Here is a 17,885-nt window from a genome sequence, read left to right as displayed (position 1 = left end):
GAGACAGTTCGAGTAGTCCCTATGAGAGAACAGTACCTGAAATGGGAAAATGAAGACACAAATGAAATGGAAAGAGGGGGAAGAGGGAGGAAAGGAACATAGAATTATTTGAAGGCTGTCTCTGTTCTAGGCACTGTGCTTTGACTAAAAACCAAGAGATTTTTAGAGATATATTAACCTCCCCAAATGATCTTTCTTTGTAACTGTAATAATTGCATTACTGGAGTTAATGTAGTATTTTAGTATATATGTTATTGATAATACTGGCTTTTTATCTATTTCTGTAAGTAAAAAATGAGATATATAACATGTCACTATGTGGAAAAACTGACATGAAATGCCATCTCTAGAAGCTTTACCACACAATGTCCTTGTGATTAAATATTATTTATTTAGTAAATAGAGATAAAACAAAGTCAAACATGATGAAAGTCAAGTGTGTTTATCTTAAATATAAATATCCTTTTTGATGATTACCTCATTTGAAATAAAATTAAGAAAATAACTACTGTAAAAGCATGGATTGCGAGTAACTTGTCTACAAGTATTCCACAAGATGAGCAAACCTTTCTAATAAATTTTAAGTTGATAAACGAGAGATGTCTTGCAATACGAGTAGTACCCCAGAATGAATTATGCTTGCAAACCAAGGTTTTACTGTATTAATAATTTTGAAGTTCTTTATATAATTTATTTTTGAAGGTGAAAGTTTGCAGGTAGTAAAGTATTCCTGGAAATACTGTATATATTTTTTTCAATATATGAAATTTATTGTCAAATTGGTTTCCATACAACACCCAGTGCTCATCCCCAAAGGTACCTTCCTCAATACCTATCACCCACCCTCCCCTCCCTCCCACCCCCCATCAACCCTCAGTTTGTTCTCAGTTTTTAAGAGTCTCTTATGTTTTGGCTCTCTCCCACTCTAACCTCTTTTTTTTTTCCTTCCCCTCCCCCATGGGTTTCTGTTAAGTTTCTCAGGATCCACATAAGAGTGAAAACATATGGTATCTGTCTTTCTCTGTATGGCTTATTTCACTTAGCATCACACTCTCCAGTTCCATCCATGTTGCTACAAAGGGCCATATTTCGTTCTTTCTCATTGCCATGTAGTACTCCATTGTGTATAGAAACCACAATTTCTTTATCCATTCATCAGTTGATGGACATTTAGGCTCTTTCCATAATTTGGCTATTGTTGAGAGTGTTGCTATAAACATTGGGGTACAAGTGCCCCTATGCATCGGTACTCCTGTATCCCTTGGGTAAATTCCTAGCAGTGCTACTGCTGGGTCATAGGGTAGGTCTATTTTTAATTTTTTGAGGAACCTCCACACTGTTTTCCAGAGTGGCTGCACCAATTTGCATTCCCACCAACAGTGCAAGAGGGTTCCCGTTTCTCCACATCCTCTCCAGCATCTATAGTCTCCTGATTTGTTCATTTTGGCCACTCTGACTGGCGTGAGGTGATATAATACTGTATATTTTTTAAAGAATTGAATATGTAAAAATAAACAGACTTATTTGAAATTAGGTAATTTTTCAATTTCTGATTAAGGAAATTTTAGACTGGTTATAAAATATTATTAATCCTACAAGTTAAGTCATCATGAAACTTAACAGTGTAAATGTACCTGCCTGTGTTTTCTAACTGAATAAGGTTTGATAAACCTTTTATAGCCATAAAGAACAAGGTTTATTAATCTCACATTTCTTCCCTCAATGTATAAAGAGTTAAATGGGGGCCAAGATGGAGCCAGCATCTAATAAAATCTTGAGACAAATCAATAGCATTGCCTTTGTTTTTCCTATGGTCCTCCATAGCTTCACCCACTGCACCGGGCTTCTTTTACTCATTCTTTGTTCTTATAGTTCCTGAACTTCTTCATCATGTGCAAAAAAATTACAAATAAATGATAAGTAAATCCGAGAAAGAGATGAGATGCTGTGGGCTTAGCAATTGAGGATTAAGGTCTGGTCTTGGGTCTAAACAGGATCTACAATAATTCTTGAATGAAGAATAAAAAAGTAGATGAAGGAGCAGGAAGGATTTGGAGCAGCAGAAAGTTTATACTTGACAGTTTGTATTTTACATAGTGATTAGAAGCACAAGCTTTGTACACAATTTGAATCCAGTGTCACACCTCTCATTACTTTGTGATCTTGGTCAAGGAGCAAAATCTCTTTAAATCTTTGTTACCTCATCAATAAATGGGGGTGATAATATTTTTCAGGGTTCCTGTGAAATCTAAAGGTAGGGTAATAGTACATAGAAAGTGCCTAATAAAGAGATAGATATAATGTATTATATATGAAGGATATGTTATCAATAGAGATATAATGATTAGTACTTAGGTCATCTTATGAGGATGATGAGGTGGGTGGCTTGGGACTGAGCACTTGGGAATCTTCAGAAAGAGACAGAATTAAAAAGCACTACATACAAGGATCATTATGGGAATGAACAAGACAGATGGAAATGATGCTTCTCACCATGGCATCAATCAACAAGGTTTCCCCAGCAGTGTCAGCTTCTTTGATATAGGAACAGAAATGTGATTGTGCTCACAACATTCTCAAAGTAGATGGGAAAGTGCTTTACTACTGATATGGGCATCTGATGAGTATAGAGTGGATCAAATGGGGCTCATTCTCTCATTATTTCTTCTGTTTCCTTTAAAATTATGTATTTTTTTAATGAAGGAAAGAACTTAATGGGATAGCTCCCATGTTATTAAGGGTAATTATTTTCTAGTGGTATTTTGCTTCAGAAAGAATCTACCCGAAAATTATAATGGAGACTTGATTATTTTTCTCTTTAAGGTTATTAACTCTTATAATTACATTAAAGTTTAATCAAGAAGTTAGTTTGAAAGTGAAGGATATGAATGAGAAAATTCTTTTTAATTCGGGTGCCTAATTGTTAACACTTTTGGGATTTGGGTTTTCTGTCTTTGGAATGTATTTGAAAACCACAACTATAAAATATCTTGTCTTTTGGACCATATAAACACCTTTGACTGTAGCTAAGGGAACAATTGCCAAATTTTATTTAAAAAATATTTATGGGGGCGCCTGGGTGGCGCAGTCGGTTAAGCGTCCGACTTCAGCCAGGTCACGATCTTGCGGTCCGTGAGTTCGAGCCCCGCGTCAGGCTCTGGGCTGATGGCTCGGAGCCTGGAGCCTGTTTCCGATTCTGTGTCTCCCTCTCTCTCTGCCCCTCCCCCGTTCATGCTCTGTCTCTTTCTGTCCCAAAAATAAATAAACGTTGAAAAAAATTAAAAAAAATATTTATGGAGCGTATATTAATTACATTTATTTGAAAATGTCATACACATGAGTGTTCATTGAGTGTCAATTATATACCTGAACTATGCTATTTGTATTTTGTCCCTCTTCCATTTTTCACTTCTTCTTTTCCTTTCTTCATTTTCCTTTGTATCTTAAACTTCTTTCCCACTCCTTTTATCCTCTTTTCATCACAATAATTCTCTATTTGCTCTTGTGATCATTCACTAATCAATATAGTGACAAGTGGCTAGGAGCATGAGCTTTTGAGTTGAGAGAGAGATGAGCTAAAATTCTAGCTCTCCCACTTAGGTGGTAAATCCTTGGGTAAGTCATTTATATTTTATAAACCCTTATATTCTCATCTTTGGATGGGAATAATAATCATACCTACCTTGTAGTGTTACTGTGACCATTTAATGAGAGAATTCACCCTTAAGGGCTTGGCACAATGCCTGGCACCTTGTGAATAATCAACAAGTCATAACTATTATTTTTTTCCTTCCATCACCTGACAAGAATAAAGCCTCTGAATATGTTCGCTGATTTTCAAACATACACGCTTTAACACCCCTCAGGTCACACCCATTCATACACATTCCCCCACACTTTAGATTTCAAAGCATCTGGTAACTCTCTTATAGTCAGTAATACTGCGTTGTCTGAAATTAATTAACTTCTTATTTCTTCAGGGCTTAATTAACCTATTTTTAAGGATTGTTAGGTTTTTTAGTTTACCTTTTGTCTCTTCTCTTGGAGTTACCTTCTGAGTCCATCATTTCTTATTAGCACCATAGGGTGAGGTATAGGAAAAAGAGGACAAAAAGCCCATACTAGTCCATTTTGTGCAGAGCAAAACGACATAATAGGTAAAGGGGTGGAGGCTGTTGCATGAAATTGTGTTCAGAGAATGTGTTCGGGAATATACCTCCTATGTTAAGAAACTCTTCAGAAACTCGCTTTGACATAGGCTGTAAAGGAGACACGTATGACCTGTGCAAAAAATTTAGCTGGAGGTCATTGGGCACACTCAACTCCACTAGAAAGAACTGTTGTACAGTGAACAAACCATTCTGTTGTCTGTGCCCACAAAACACAGAAGGATGGACTTCACATTATAGAATTAGTTAAAACTCAGAAGCCCTATTCACTTTTAATAGTAATTCAAACAGGAATGAAAATGCACATTTTGGCAGGTAGTAGGGGTCTGGTAAAAGTCTCCCAGAAAGATATTTGCTAATTTCTACCTTACTCTTCATCCTGTTTAAGAAAGCTCTAACACTCCCCAGATCTTCTGTTTTCCTTGCTGGATGTCTAGCTTACATAGGTGTCCCTGTGATTTATCCTAGCTCATGAGTAACACTAAGAAATTCTAGCCTGTTGAGTGATACATCCAAAAGGCCATTCCTCCCGGGTCCTTGGAGCTCTCTTAATTTCCTTTTAGATCTCTATCCTTACACTAACTGCAGTCTTATGTAAACATTTCTGTACCCTCATTTCTATTCCCTCTTTGCTTCTATCAAAACTTAATGAGGAACTAAGTTTACTGCCTTCTTTTTTTGACTTTTGAAAAGGCATAGCAAAAAGTCTACAGCTCCATGAATTTTCACAAACTGAGAACACCCAGACCAATATCCAGAACACCCAGCCAAACCCCAGAATCCTCCACTGGTCCCTCAAAACCCTCCTGTGCTCCCTTTAGTCACTTTCCTGACTTCTAACAGCATAGACAAAGGTTACCTGCCTTTATACTCCTATAAATGAAATTATATAATCTGTACTCTTTCACATTTGGCTTCATTTCACTGCAATTTTTAATAAAGAGGAAGTAAAGCACATACCTATCATTATTTCTCTCTATTAACATTAGATTCAGTTATTTAAATTTACTTTGTAATATATTCAGTATTTAATTTTTAAAGCCCAAAGAATTATTTTATAAAATAATAACATTTGATATCTATTAATGAGGTTTAAAATATATGAAAAATTAAAATTTTAGTACAATACCTATAATCTCCTAGAAAGTGGTAAAGAAAATATTACATTCAAGAATCTTATGTTGGTCATGTTCTCATAATTTTTTGAAATAGTGGACTTCCAGAAGTTAGGTTCATGGCAAAACAGAGTGGAAAGTACAAAGCGTTCCCATTTTGCCTTTTGCGCTCACCCATACACAGCTTCCCTCATTATCAATATCTGGAACAGAGTGCTATATTCGTTACAGTCGATGAACTTACATTGACACATTATTGTCATCTGAAGTTTGCAGAGTTCATTTTTTTTCTAACAGAGAAATGTGTAGTAAAGGTTATATTTCAGAGCTTAGGGAAACCAACAAGGAAAGGTGCTATCCTCCCGGGCTCATAACAGTGGGGAGATTTACCACCCTAGACCTAAAGGAACAGGGTAAGAAGTGGTTACTAGAATCTGAAGAAACCAGATATACCTATAGGTGAGGGTTGCCAGGTAAAATCTGTGGCATTTAGTTGAAGAATGTAGTCAACTGCTCAGACCACACAATGAAGGAAGAAATACTTCTCTCTCCTCTCTTCCTACCTATCTATCTTTTGCTCTTCTCTCTTGTTGTAGACAAACAGAACAGAAATCAAGAAATCTTTGTTGTAGACAAACAGAAATCAAGAGCCCAGTTGACACGGTCTATAAAACTTTTGCCTCCCAGGTCCAAAGCAGGATGAGGGGTATTTTGGAAGGATAACAGGAAATATCCAGCAGAGTGAATTTCTCTATTAAGGAAATATCTTTTGCTCCTGGAATAGTTTTATACACAACTGAAATCGAAACTAAAAATAGCATATGTAACAAGTTGTTAAAAAAGATTCCTTTTTTTTCATTTTTTAAATTTTCATTCCTTTTGGAAAGGAGCTGAACTTTTGTAATTGCCCCCCCCCCCCAACCCCATATTGTTTGCTTAGTTAAATCTCTGTGACAAAAATGTTTGTATGTGTTTGGGTATGTAAATATAACTCTGTGGATAGAAGCTACATTTTGTTCCCAGTTATCAACTCAAGAATAGTGATTCACCTTTAGGCTATTATGTACAGTTATCAAAATACATGTAGAGTTCATTCTTGATGTGTATTCTATGGGTTTTGACAAATGTATAATAACACGTATCTGCCAATATAATGTCATACAGAATGGTTTCACTGCCTTAAGAATCCTCTGTGCTTTGCCTGTTCATTCTTCTCTTCCCCCAACCAATGGCAACCACCAATCTTTTTACTATTTCCATAGTTTTGCCTTTTCCAGAATGTCATATAGTTGAAATTAGACAGTATGTAGGCTTTTCAGATTGGCTTATTTCACTTAATAATATGCATTTAAGCTTGTCTTTTCATCATTTGATTGCTCATTTCTTTTTAGCACTGAATAATATTCCATTGTCTGGATCTACTACAGTGTTTTTATCTATTCATCTATTAAGGGACATCTTGGTTGCTTCCAAGTTTTGGCAATTATGATCCAAGCTGCTATAAACATTTATGCGCAGGTTTTTGTGTGGATCTAGGTTTTTTTAATTATTTGGTTCAATACCAAAGAACAGGATTGCCAGATCATATAGTAAGATTACATTTAGTTTTGTAAGGAGCTGCCAAACTATCTTCCAAAGTGGCTGTACTAGCTTTGATATCTACCAGCAATGAATGGGAGTTCCTGTTGCTTCACATGCCTTGCCAGCATTGATTGTTGTCGGTGTTCTGTATTCTAGATATTCTAATACGTATGCGGTGGCCTTAATTTGTAATGGCTTGTAACGTTAAGCATCTTTTATAAGATTATTTTCTATCTGTAGATCTTCGTTGTTGAGGTATCTTTTCAGGCCTCTTGTCCAGGTTTATTTGGGTTGTTCATTTTCCTATTGTTTACTTTTAAGACTTCTTTATGTATTTTGGATAATAGTCCTTTATCAGATGTATCTTTTGTAAATATTTTCTCCTAGTCTGATTTGTGTTCTCATTCTCTTGGTGTTGTCTTCTGCAGACAGGAAGTTTTAATTGTAATAAAGTCCATCTTATCAATTATTTCTTTTATGGATTATGCCTTTGGTGTTATATCTAAAAGGTCATCACCATATACAGGATCATCTGGGTTTTCTCCTGTGTACGAGTTTTATAGTTTTAATTTTATTTTGAATTTGAGTTTTTTTTTTCTGAAGGGTATAAGGTCTGTGTCTAGATTTATTTTTTTGCATGTAGATGTCTGGTTGTTCCAGTACTGTTTGTTGAACTTACTTTTTTTTTAAATTTGGTTAGAGGTCATATTTTTGTATTGGCATCAGCCAAAATCATGGTTCTAAAATATTATTTTTTAATTAATCTCAGAAATTATTATAGAAAACAGTTTCAGCTGACTCCTTGAAGATTTTTGTTCATACTCAATTGTTTAAATGTCATTAGAAGTAAAGTCAAACATTCTTTGTGGCCCAAATGTAATTGTGTATGTTATTATTGTTATGGTTGTTTCTGTGATTATTGGGGCTGAAGGGACACAAATATAGTATTTAAAAAATGGTGAAAGAAATAAAATCAGTAAAATTGAATTGAGAAACTACCCAGTGAAAATATTGATACATAGGACTTATACACTGTTCAGATGTTGGGCATTTGAATAAAGAGTATGGATATTAACTGTGACTCCTGAACTATATTTCACCTTCCAGGAAACAGCATTCTCATGACTGTTTCAATTTTAATCAGGATCATGAAAAAAATACTCCTCAGTTGCCTAACTCCATCCATCTCTACCCTGGCAAGTGGAGAGAAGGAAATTATACTCTTCCAGCTACTTCTCTAGGATAATTTCAAAATATACAGAACATCAATGTAGGGCCTAGCAATTTTTTTTCTTTAGTGTGTAATGCTTTTGTTTTACCGGGGAAGAAAGCACATTTCTTTTCCTGATTTAGCTGTTAATGACAACATGTCAGAATTGTCACAAATTCGAGAATCATTGTATTCTAGAATGCTAAGAGGCATTTGAGAAAACTCTCAGTGCTTTGCACATTGTACACATTTCTGGAAATAAGTGCTCTCTGATTTTTCTATCCCCATGTTTATCTTTTAAAACGACACTGGTCCTCTGTAAAAAAGCGTCAGACTACGTTTCAGGACATTTGTTTCCCTGTAGTAGTTAAATTAGTATTAGTTCGGCATATCTTTTTGATCCTACTCAATATACTTCAACCAAAACCAAAAAGAGAACTGACACTTTTTATACACAAAGTATTTGGGATAAGGCAGGGGAATGGCATTTTCCCACTATTAAAGTCTGCAATTAACTAGTAGATTTGGGAGAGAAAGATTTTCCTTTCTTTTTAAACACGCTGTATATGGGCACAAACTATCAGATATTGTTAAAAAATAATGAGATTTTTATTGCAATGTTTGCATAATATTTTCTTTTTATACCTTTACAGGTTGTGTGCTTCATCAGTTTGAACCATCTGAGCCTTTAAAGTGAGCAGCAGATGCGTAATTTAAATAATACTTCTTTGGACAATTATATGCTAATGTATGAGTAAACAAACACCATTTCCTGTTGGATTTTTTTAAAGCATTACTTGAAGTCATCTTTTGGCTTTTGAGCATGATAGCAATGTGCTTCACTGGTATTGAAGCAGAAAATAACCAGTCCATAAATTTTCTAGTAACCTCCACGCACAAATGTTTATGAAAATTAAATACCACCTTTAGCAAACTCAAGGATGGTTTCAGCTGAATAGCTTTAAGTTCTGCAACAGATATAACTAGAAAGTAAATTTCTAATCCCCAAAGTTTCTAAGTTTACAGTGGACTACACACACACACACACACACACACACACACACACGCACACACACACGCACATACATACACACACTCCTCTTTACATAGAAATAAAGAAAATAATAAAAAAATAATAAAGTGACATGGTGGAAAAAGAAAGGATATGTTTCCTTGCCATTGTCAAAATAAACTTTCTAACTCCATAGAGGTTGAGGAAGAGTAGAATTTTTTAATTGGTTCATATCTTTGAACAAGGACTCAGATCAATCAAATGACATTTGAGCTTGTGTTAACTTTGTCTGGCATTTACAAAAAAAATGCTTCCAGAGCCATTTCACTACCTATTTTATTATTTTTTGTTAATCTTAAGAATTGACAATGCTAAGAATCAGAAATGTTCAGAGTATTGTGATCAACATTCATCTTCTTTACTACATTTTTAAAGTGTCATAACTTAGGCATGATGTGTTTGTAGATGAGTGTAATGCACTATTCGAAAATTTTAGCGATTTACTGCAGATTTTAGATACTTCATTCTTAATGGCCCATATGTTCAGCTTAGGTGATCTGTGGCCTCATTTGATAGTACGAGGCACCACGCTTAGAAATTCAACCTAACATAAAAAATTAACCCTGCACATGCAAGAGTTCTTTGAAATCATAATACCTGATTAGCTTCTCCATCTCTGTCATTTGATATGAATTAGGAATCAGATGTTGAATGCCATGGTGTTCTCCAGTGATATTTCCTAAGGTTTCAAATACTTCCTTTTGTGAATCAAGGAATATGATTTCTTAATCACTGTGGTTAAAAAGACTTTTCATGGTTTCCTGGCAAAGACAATGTCACAGAGACATAAAATTGATTAATTCCAGCATGGGTTCAGATCACTTGAAATGTAGAGTAGTAGGGGTCAAATAAAGTGAGCTATGTACTGGTTAGGGAAAAACAATTTAAATGCTTAAAACTTTAGCATATTTTCTGTCATCAGGGACTTTAAATCACCAAAATTCTATTAGTTTTTGGAGGTGAAAAATAATTTTTGCATTTGAGATTTATATTCAAACAAATGTATATGTGTAAAGATGATAAGCCCGTAACAATAATTTCTGATGTTTTATTTTGTATCTCAGTGGAAGTTTTCTTTTGATGATAAATTTTAAGTTTATTCATATTGAGTTTTTTTAAGGCTAATTACTTTGAGTTGAAATATAATAATAATCCTAGGCATCTTAATGCTTTTTATCTTAAAGTACTTTTGTATACATACGAACAGGATATATATACACACATACACACACACACACACACACACACACACACACACATCTCTCATTAGCCCTAACAGTCATATGTGGGAGGAAAAGTAAGTGGGTGTTCTTATGCCATTTGATAACATAAATGTATAAAAGTTAAGTTAAATATTCAAAACTTGCAGATAGGAAGTTAAGGAATTGGGACTAGACTGAGAATTTTCAATTCTATGTTTAATCTTCCAGATATCAAAGGAACTGAAATAGGTCATTGTTCTCAAGGCAGCCTATTAAAATTGCTCATTCTTCATTCATTTACCAGGCTATTTATTCAACAGATTGCTAATGAATGCCTACTCTGTACTCTCTTTATTAGGATCATCACCAGCAGTGGCACGAAAAGGGCAGTCCCTGCCCTCAGGAGGATGCAGTTCAGTGGGGCAAGCAGTTGTTTACAAATAACTACAAAATGTGAAGTATTAGGGTGCTGACCTAGAGACTATCTTGGGAGGAGGAGGGCATGGCTGATTAGATAGAGAAGTCGGTGACTTGATGACATCATCACGAAAGTGGTGGTACTTAAACTGAGACATGAATTCTGAAAAAGACAAGAACCTAGGAAAAAACTAATATAAAAGTCTTAAGGCAGAAAAGAGACTTTTTGTCACTACCATGCTGAATTCTTCTGTCAATGGACTCAGATCCTTTTTGCTAGAAAATATGTTACTTCCCCCAAATTCTCAAAGTGGCACATGTAGTGTAAACACTTAGTAGAAACTCAGGAAGGCCTCCCAGGGTGTAAGCATGTGCTCTACGTGAGCTTGCACTCCATTCCACTGAAGTTGGGAAGTACTGATTTTAAACGTGTTTTCTTTAAAGTTCACACTGTGAACATGCTACTACTGAAGAGTGAGGAAATATTTTGTCTTGCAAATATTTCCCAGATGATAATATCAGTGGTTGGCAAGTATGCTATAGCAAACTCTATCTGGTAATGATTAGTCACATGTTAATTTTCACAGCAATTTCAACAACTCCTGTGAGCTTATATGGAAAGTAAACTGTCTGCACTCTGTGTCATCATTGAGTCCCATGTGCCCAAGGAGAAAGAGGTTGGTTTGGATGGATCAGATCTGAACTTTGATGCTGTGTTCCTGGGTGGAGTCATCCTCTGGCCAAAAGCAGTAAACAGGGCTCTCAGTGGAGGGTTCCCTGGAAGAGCAGTGATAATGAGGTGCTGGGATGATCTCTCTAAACAGGCCACAGCCATCTAGCTTTTGTTCTGTAGATGTGTTTTCTTGCTATTGACAAAAGATCACCATCCTGGTCTGAGAAGGATAGGGGCAGGTTGGCCTCCTTCAAGGCAAACCAGACCTTGCTTGTGTAGCTGGTTCATTTTCTCGACTAACATATGGACAAGGATTCCTCCATATCATATTGTCTTCCCTAGTTTGTGAGGTTCCACCATGGAGTTTGTGGCCAACGTCATAGCTAATAATGCAGTCTAATCTAATCCAATCCAATCTAATAATAATAAATGACTTCTTTTGTATACTTTATTCATGTTTCCTTGGAGGCCTTTATAGGAGGAGGATAGGTTAAGCCAAGGCAGACCTGTGTATTCCCAGTTTTCCTATCCAAATAACCTCTTCAATGCAAGTCCTTTAAAGAATCTCGAACTAAATTTAGGTTAAGAGAAATTAAAATACATACACCCATGCATAATGCAAACATAGATACATGATATAGAAGGTTGTAATAGATATAAGAAATATCCTTCTAACATAATGTTTAATTTATCTCTCTCCATTGTAACATAAACCAGGAAATTAAGAATACAGCAATAACAAAAAATAAAGAAGCCTTACGAAACTGAGAAGTAGAGGATGACTCTGTTGACTTTTAAAAAAAAAATTTTAAATGTTTTTATTTATTGTTGAGACAGAGAGAGACAGAGCATGAGCAGGGGAGGGGCAGAGAGAAAGGGAGACAGAATCTGAAGCAGGGTCCAGGCTCTGAGCTGTCAGCACAGAGCCTGACGCAGGGCTTGAATTCACAGACCGTAAGATCATGACCTGAGCCGAAGTCAGATGCTCAACCAACTGAGCCACCCAGGTGCTCCATACTCTGTTGACTTTTAAAGTTATAGTAAAGTATAACTCCTGGATTTAAAATCTGAGTTTTGTATTTTATTCAATAGCATTTTTCTTATTTCTCCTGAAATTTCCAGTGGAAAAATAGGCTAATAGAAATACTAACATTTATTGAGTCCTTATGATGTGCCAGGCATATTTTTAAGCATCTTTTGTGTATTACCCCATTTAATCCTCAAAATAATCTGATGAAGTAGGAACAATTTTTATCCCTATTTGTGCAGATGAGGAAACTGAAGTATAGGCTCTAGTTTACCTACCGAGTAAAGTGGTACAGCCAGGACTTGAGCCCTGGGAGACTTACTTAGCCTAGAGGTGCATGGCTAATGACTGTGGTGGTTATGGTAATTACTATGGTACCACCTGTAATGATAACTGCTATTGTAGAAACAGAGGGAAACTTATTAGTGAAAAAACTGTGTATTTAAAAGAAAAAACAAAGAACATTTGTAGTTTCAATAGAACAGTGGCACTCATGGAGTCAGATTAGTTCTCTGTGGCTATGCAGGTGACGTGAGACAAAATGAAAACTGACTGAAGGTAACCAAAACCAAAAAAGGTCATTTCTGGGACCCCTGGCTGGCTGAGTTGGTACAGCAGGTGACTCTTGATCTTGGGATTGTGAGTTCAAGCCCCACATTGGTGGAGATTACATTAAAAAATAAATTAAAAACCAACAAACGTTGTTTCCAAGAGTTGGAAGACAATGAATAAAATAAATGTGAAGTCAAGGTAAATCTTTTGGAAGTTCATTACAGTCATTTATGAGTCTTGGATATTAACATCCATGACTTTACTGAGGCTGAGAAATGGGCATTAAGGTTCCTTCCAGCCCAGTAATTTTTACCCTATAAGCTTCATTGCTGTAAAATGCACATACAATGAAGCCAACTAGTTTTAAGTGTACAATTTGATGTGTTTTTTATGAATGAATACAATTGGATAACCACCCCCACAATCATGTTATTGAACATATTCATCACTCTTGATGGTCCTTCCTGCCTCTTTCAGTTCATCCCTCCCTGGAAACCACTGATCTGCTTTCTGTCAGTATATTTTTGCCTTTTCAAAAATTAATACAAATGGAATTACACATTTTGCAATTTTTTGTATCTGGCTTCTTCTACTTAGCATAAAGCTTTTGCAGTTTACCTGTGTTGTGTCTGTCAATAGTTCATTGCCTTTTTTTTTCATGAATATATCACAATTTGTGTTTCAATTAACTGGTGGATGGAATCTGGATTATTTTCAGCTTCCTCCATTATGAATAAAGCTTCTACAAACACACAAGTACAACTTTTGTGTGGACATATGCTTTTGTTTCTCCTGGGTACATAGTTTGGAGTGGCATTGCTGGAATGTATGGGAAGAATATATTTAACTTTATCAGAAACTGTCAAACTGTTTTTCTGAAGTGACTGTTCCATTTTGCATTCCTAACAGCAACGTATGACTGTTCCAGTTGCTGCACTCTTCTCCAACACTTGATAATGTCAGTCATTTTAATTTTAGGCATACTAGTGGGTGTATAGTGATGTCTCACTGTGAATCTACCCTGCATGTGCTCATTTCTCTGATTACTAATTGTCTTATGTATTTTTCCATATGCTAATTTGCCATTTCTCTATCTTCTTTGATTGTTTCTTCAAATCTCTTACTCATTTTAAAAACTGATTTGATTTATTTTTTTAAAGTTTATTTATTTTGAGAGAGAGAGAAAGAGAGAGGGGCAGAGAGAGGAGAGAGAGAGAGAGAGAGAGAGAGAGAGAGAGAGAGAGAGAGAACCCCAAGAAGGCAGTGCAGAGACCGATGCAGGTCTCAAACCCATGAACCAGCCGTGAGGTCATGACCTGAGCCAAAGTCAAGAGTCCAGGGCCTAACCAACTGAGCAACCCAGGCACCCCTGAATTAATTTCTTGTTATTGAATTGTAAAAGTTCTTTATTCTAGAAATGAGTCTTTTATTTTATAGAAATATACACAAATAAATAAATAAATATATATATATATATATATATATATATTTCACACAAATATTTTTTCTTTTCATTTTTATAATGGTGTCATTTGACAAACATTTTTAATTTTGGTGAAGGCCAGTTTATCAACCTTTTATTTTATGCATCTTACCTTTTTTGTCCTAGCTAAGAAATTTGTGTCTAACTCAAGATTACAAAAGTTTCTCCCGAAAGTTTTATAGTTTTACCTCTTACATTTACATCTATGATCAATAGAAAGGTAATTTTTGAATATGGTATAAAGTAAGGTTTGGGGTTCATGTCTTAAAATATACTCATCCTGTTGTTCTGCCACCATTTTTTGAACAGACTGCCCATTTCCCATTGAATATCCTTTTGCTGAAAATCATTTGAACACGTATGTGTGAGTATATGTCTGGACTTGCTATCTTGTTCCATATGTTTATATGTTTATGCTTATGATAATTTCACACTGTCTTGATTACAATAGCTTTAGATTAGGTTTTGAAGTCAGGTAGTAAATTTTTTTATTTTTAAAAATTACTTTGCTAGTCTGTCTTTTGCATCTACATATCAATTTTAGAATTTGTCAATTTGTAAAAAAGACCTCTATGATTTTAATTGGGATAGAACTGAATCTGTAGCTCAATTTGGAGAAAACTGACATCTTAAAAACACTGAATCTTTTCATCTATGCACATGGTGTATCTTTCCATTTATTTAGATATTTTTAAATTTCTCTCTATGGTGTAGTTTTCAGTGTAAAGATGTTGCACATATTTTGTTAAATTTACACCAATAATTTCATATGCTTGATAGTCTTTCTTGTAAATGCAATTAGTTTTTTAAATTTCCATGTCTAAATTCTTGTTGCTAGTAGAAATATTAATTTTTGTATTCTCACTTTCTATGAAGCAATCATTATTAACTTACATTTTAGCTATTTTTTTTTTAGTTTCCATAGGCTTTTCTACATAAACAATCATGTTGTCTGTAAATAAGGACAGTATAACTTTTTCCTTTCATATATGTGTGCTGTTCAGTTTTTATTTCTGCTTTGTAATACTGACTAGGACCTCTAGTACAATGTTGAATAACGGTAGCAAAATCAAACATCCTTGCTTTTCTTTATCTTTGTCTGAAATAATTCCATCTTTTACCATTTGGTATGACATACCAACCTGGATAAATCTAGAAAACATGAGCTATATAAACTAGCTGCAGTATAGTGTGACATATGATACAATAAAACTATAATTATATAAACATTAATACATAGGATATATTTCTATACAGATAGACAGACACATGTATAAAATGAATTAAAACATACATAGGAGTGATAAATACCTAGGATGGTGGTTATCTCTGGGAAGCAAAGAGGAGAGGAGAGGAGAGGGGCTGGAAAAAGTTCACTATTCTTCAATTGCATTTGTATTTCTTTCTTTTTTTTTCACTTGAAACAAAACTAAAGGGAAGAGAAAAGAACAAGTAGTGTTTCCATAATTGGAGAAAATAGGAAGAACTTTATAGGCATGTAATTAGTATCATAAGAAATGTAAGCATGAAAAAACTGGACAGGATATTGTATTTTTTTTTTTCGGTGAGTAATGAGAAATAAGATTGACTAATATGTTGGCATGAGAATATGGATATTAGTGAAAAACAAGTAGAGTAATTTAGATCTGCTACTGTAAGCAAAAGACAGTCGTTGTAGTTTCTTGCTGTGTTATGAGGATTATATTTCTAGTAAGTTATCATCAAATGAATTATTTGGTCCTGATTGTAAATCTTTATCTGAACCAAGGAATCGATCTTTTTAGAGGGACTAGCTGAACAGTTCACTTAAATGTATAAAATTGGAAGGAGATTAAGACCACAGAAGATGGGGCTAGTAGCTAGCAAATGTATGCCTTTCAACATTTTTAAATTCAAATGTAAATGTTTTGTTTGCCCAACAAAATATTCTTGCAGAGGGAGTTATAATGAAGACAGTAAGAGCGTATCATACACAAGTCATCTGTCTCTGTAAAAGTAACATCAATACATACGACTATCTTTTGTTACCAAGCATTCCGAGGTAAACTGAAGTGTGATTTGACATTTAATCATGCTGAATGTGTACTGTGTGGAGAACAGTGAACACACACATTGGTGTTCAAAGATATGATTCGACTAGCACGGTGCTCTATAAAAGCTTATATTTCAATTAGGAGTTAAAAATATAGGCATTAAAACTTAACAAGCAAAACAAACTAGTATGAATAAACATATGTGTTCTATGTTTCCTTTATATTCTTTGTTACAAAATATGTACAAGTACAGAATTAGAAAATAGAAACACAATTTTGATTATGTATACCTTGTGTGAAAGATTAACTGCTCATCAATGTATTTCGTGTTTTATTGAGAATTTTAGATGTTAAAAATGTTAATTTAACTTTCTGTTACTAATTATAAAATTTTTAACTTTTAGGGCAGTAGTTATGATGTCTCAGTAAAGCAATAATATCTAAATCAGAAAATTTCATTGTTTATTCCATGCAACACTGAGTGAATTTCCTTGTTATTGATAAATCTATAGCCTTCCATTCTGAAAAATGTATAATCTTAGGTAACATTAATAACTCTTATGATTTATTGATATAATTTTTGTAATGTGAATGCTGTGTTAAAATAGGGAAGTATTTCTGTGGCTATGGACATACTTCAAGGTTAGTTTTTATTATTTTTGTCTAATTCACAGGGAGTATAGTATTTAAAATATGACTCAATTCTTCTAGATTTTCCTTTTGAGGTTTTCCATGGTAAGTTTAAAAATATCTGTACCTCGTCTATTTTAAATAACCACATTAGAACTCTGATTATAGTATTTTATGATAAGGGCCTCTTTACCATTTTAAGAAGCAGTCCTCTCTTAGCTTTCTTTAGGGAGATGAATGTTGTGCAAATCAATAAGAGAATTTTCAGAAGATACAAATGTACAATCTATCTGTTTCTTAGTTTTGCTAATGAATTACAATGAAGTCTTAAGTAGAGTATATACTGAATATATGGCATATAGTCAGAATTGCTTTTTATTGTGAGGATGACATTTAATTTAATATTTGGAAGGAGAGAAGTAGAAGATAAGAGCAACAATTTATGAAAATTCGGTGTACAGGAAGAAATTCAATAATCATGTGTTAGGGAGAATAGGTTTACAAACAGAGGTTGTACCATGGAATAAAATAAAAAGGAATGAAATTTCACAGCTATGATTTGCCATCACAAAAGTTAAAAAAAAAAAGCTCTTCATGTTTTACATTTACCTAGTGTTAATGTTAGGGGAAAAAGCAGAGCATAAGGGCAATAATCACCATTAATTGAGCATATGCAATTTAGTGAATGGTTTCAATTTTGGACATATTAGAGCTCTCTGAG

At 34.5% G+C, this 17,885-nt stretch overlaps 1 protein-coding gene across 4 annotated transcripts in view; it reads left to right on the top strand.

Moving 5' to 3' along the window:
• GRM8 (glutamate metabotropic receptor 8) overlaps positions 1-17,885 on the top strand; it is a 774,850-nt gene that overhangs the window by 506,757 nt on the left and 250,208 nt on the right. The window contains exon 8 of one of the 4 annotated variants that reach the window (XM_043589418.1): positions 8,729-9,162. The exons of the other annotated variants lie outside the window; for them this stretch is intronic. Coding sequence (XP_043445353.1) covers positions 8,729-8,772 — 44 coding nt within the window. The 3' untranslated portion in view covers positions 8,773-9,162. Of the gene's footprint in view, positions 1-8,728; positions 9,163-17,885 lie in introns of those variants that run through there. 4 annotated transcript variants of the gene reach the window in all.

The sequence above is a fragment of the Prionailurus bengalensis genome, chromosome A2 (genome assembly GCF_016509475.1).
Source record: "Prionailurus bengalensis isolate Pbe53 chromosome A2, Fcat_Pben_1.1_paternal_pri, whole genome shotgun sequence".
Taxonomy (NCBI): domain Eukaryota; kingdom Metazoa; phylum Chordata; class Mammalia; order Carnivora; family Felidae; genus Prionailurus; species Prionailurus bengalensis.
This window is presented reverse-complemented; position numbering and strand designations above follow the sequence as displayed.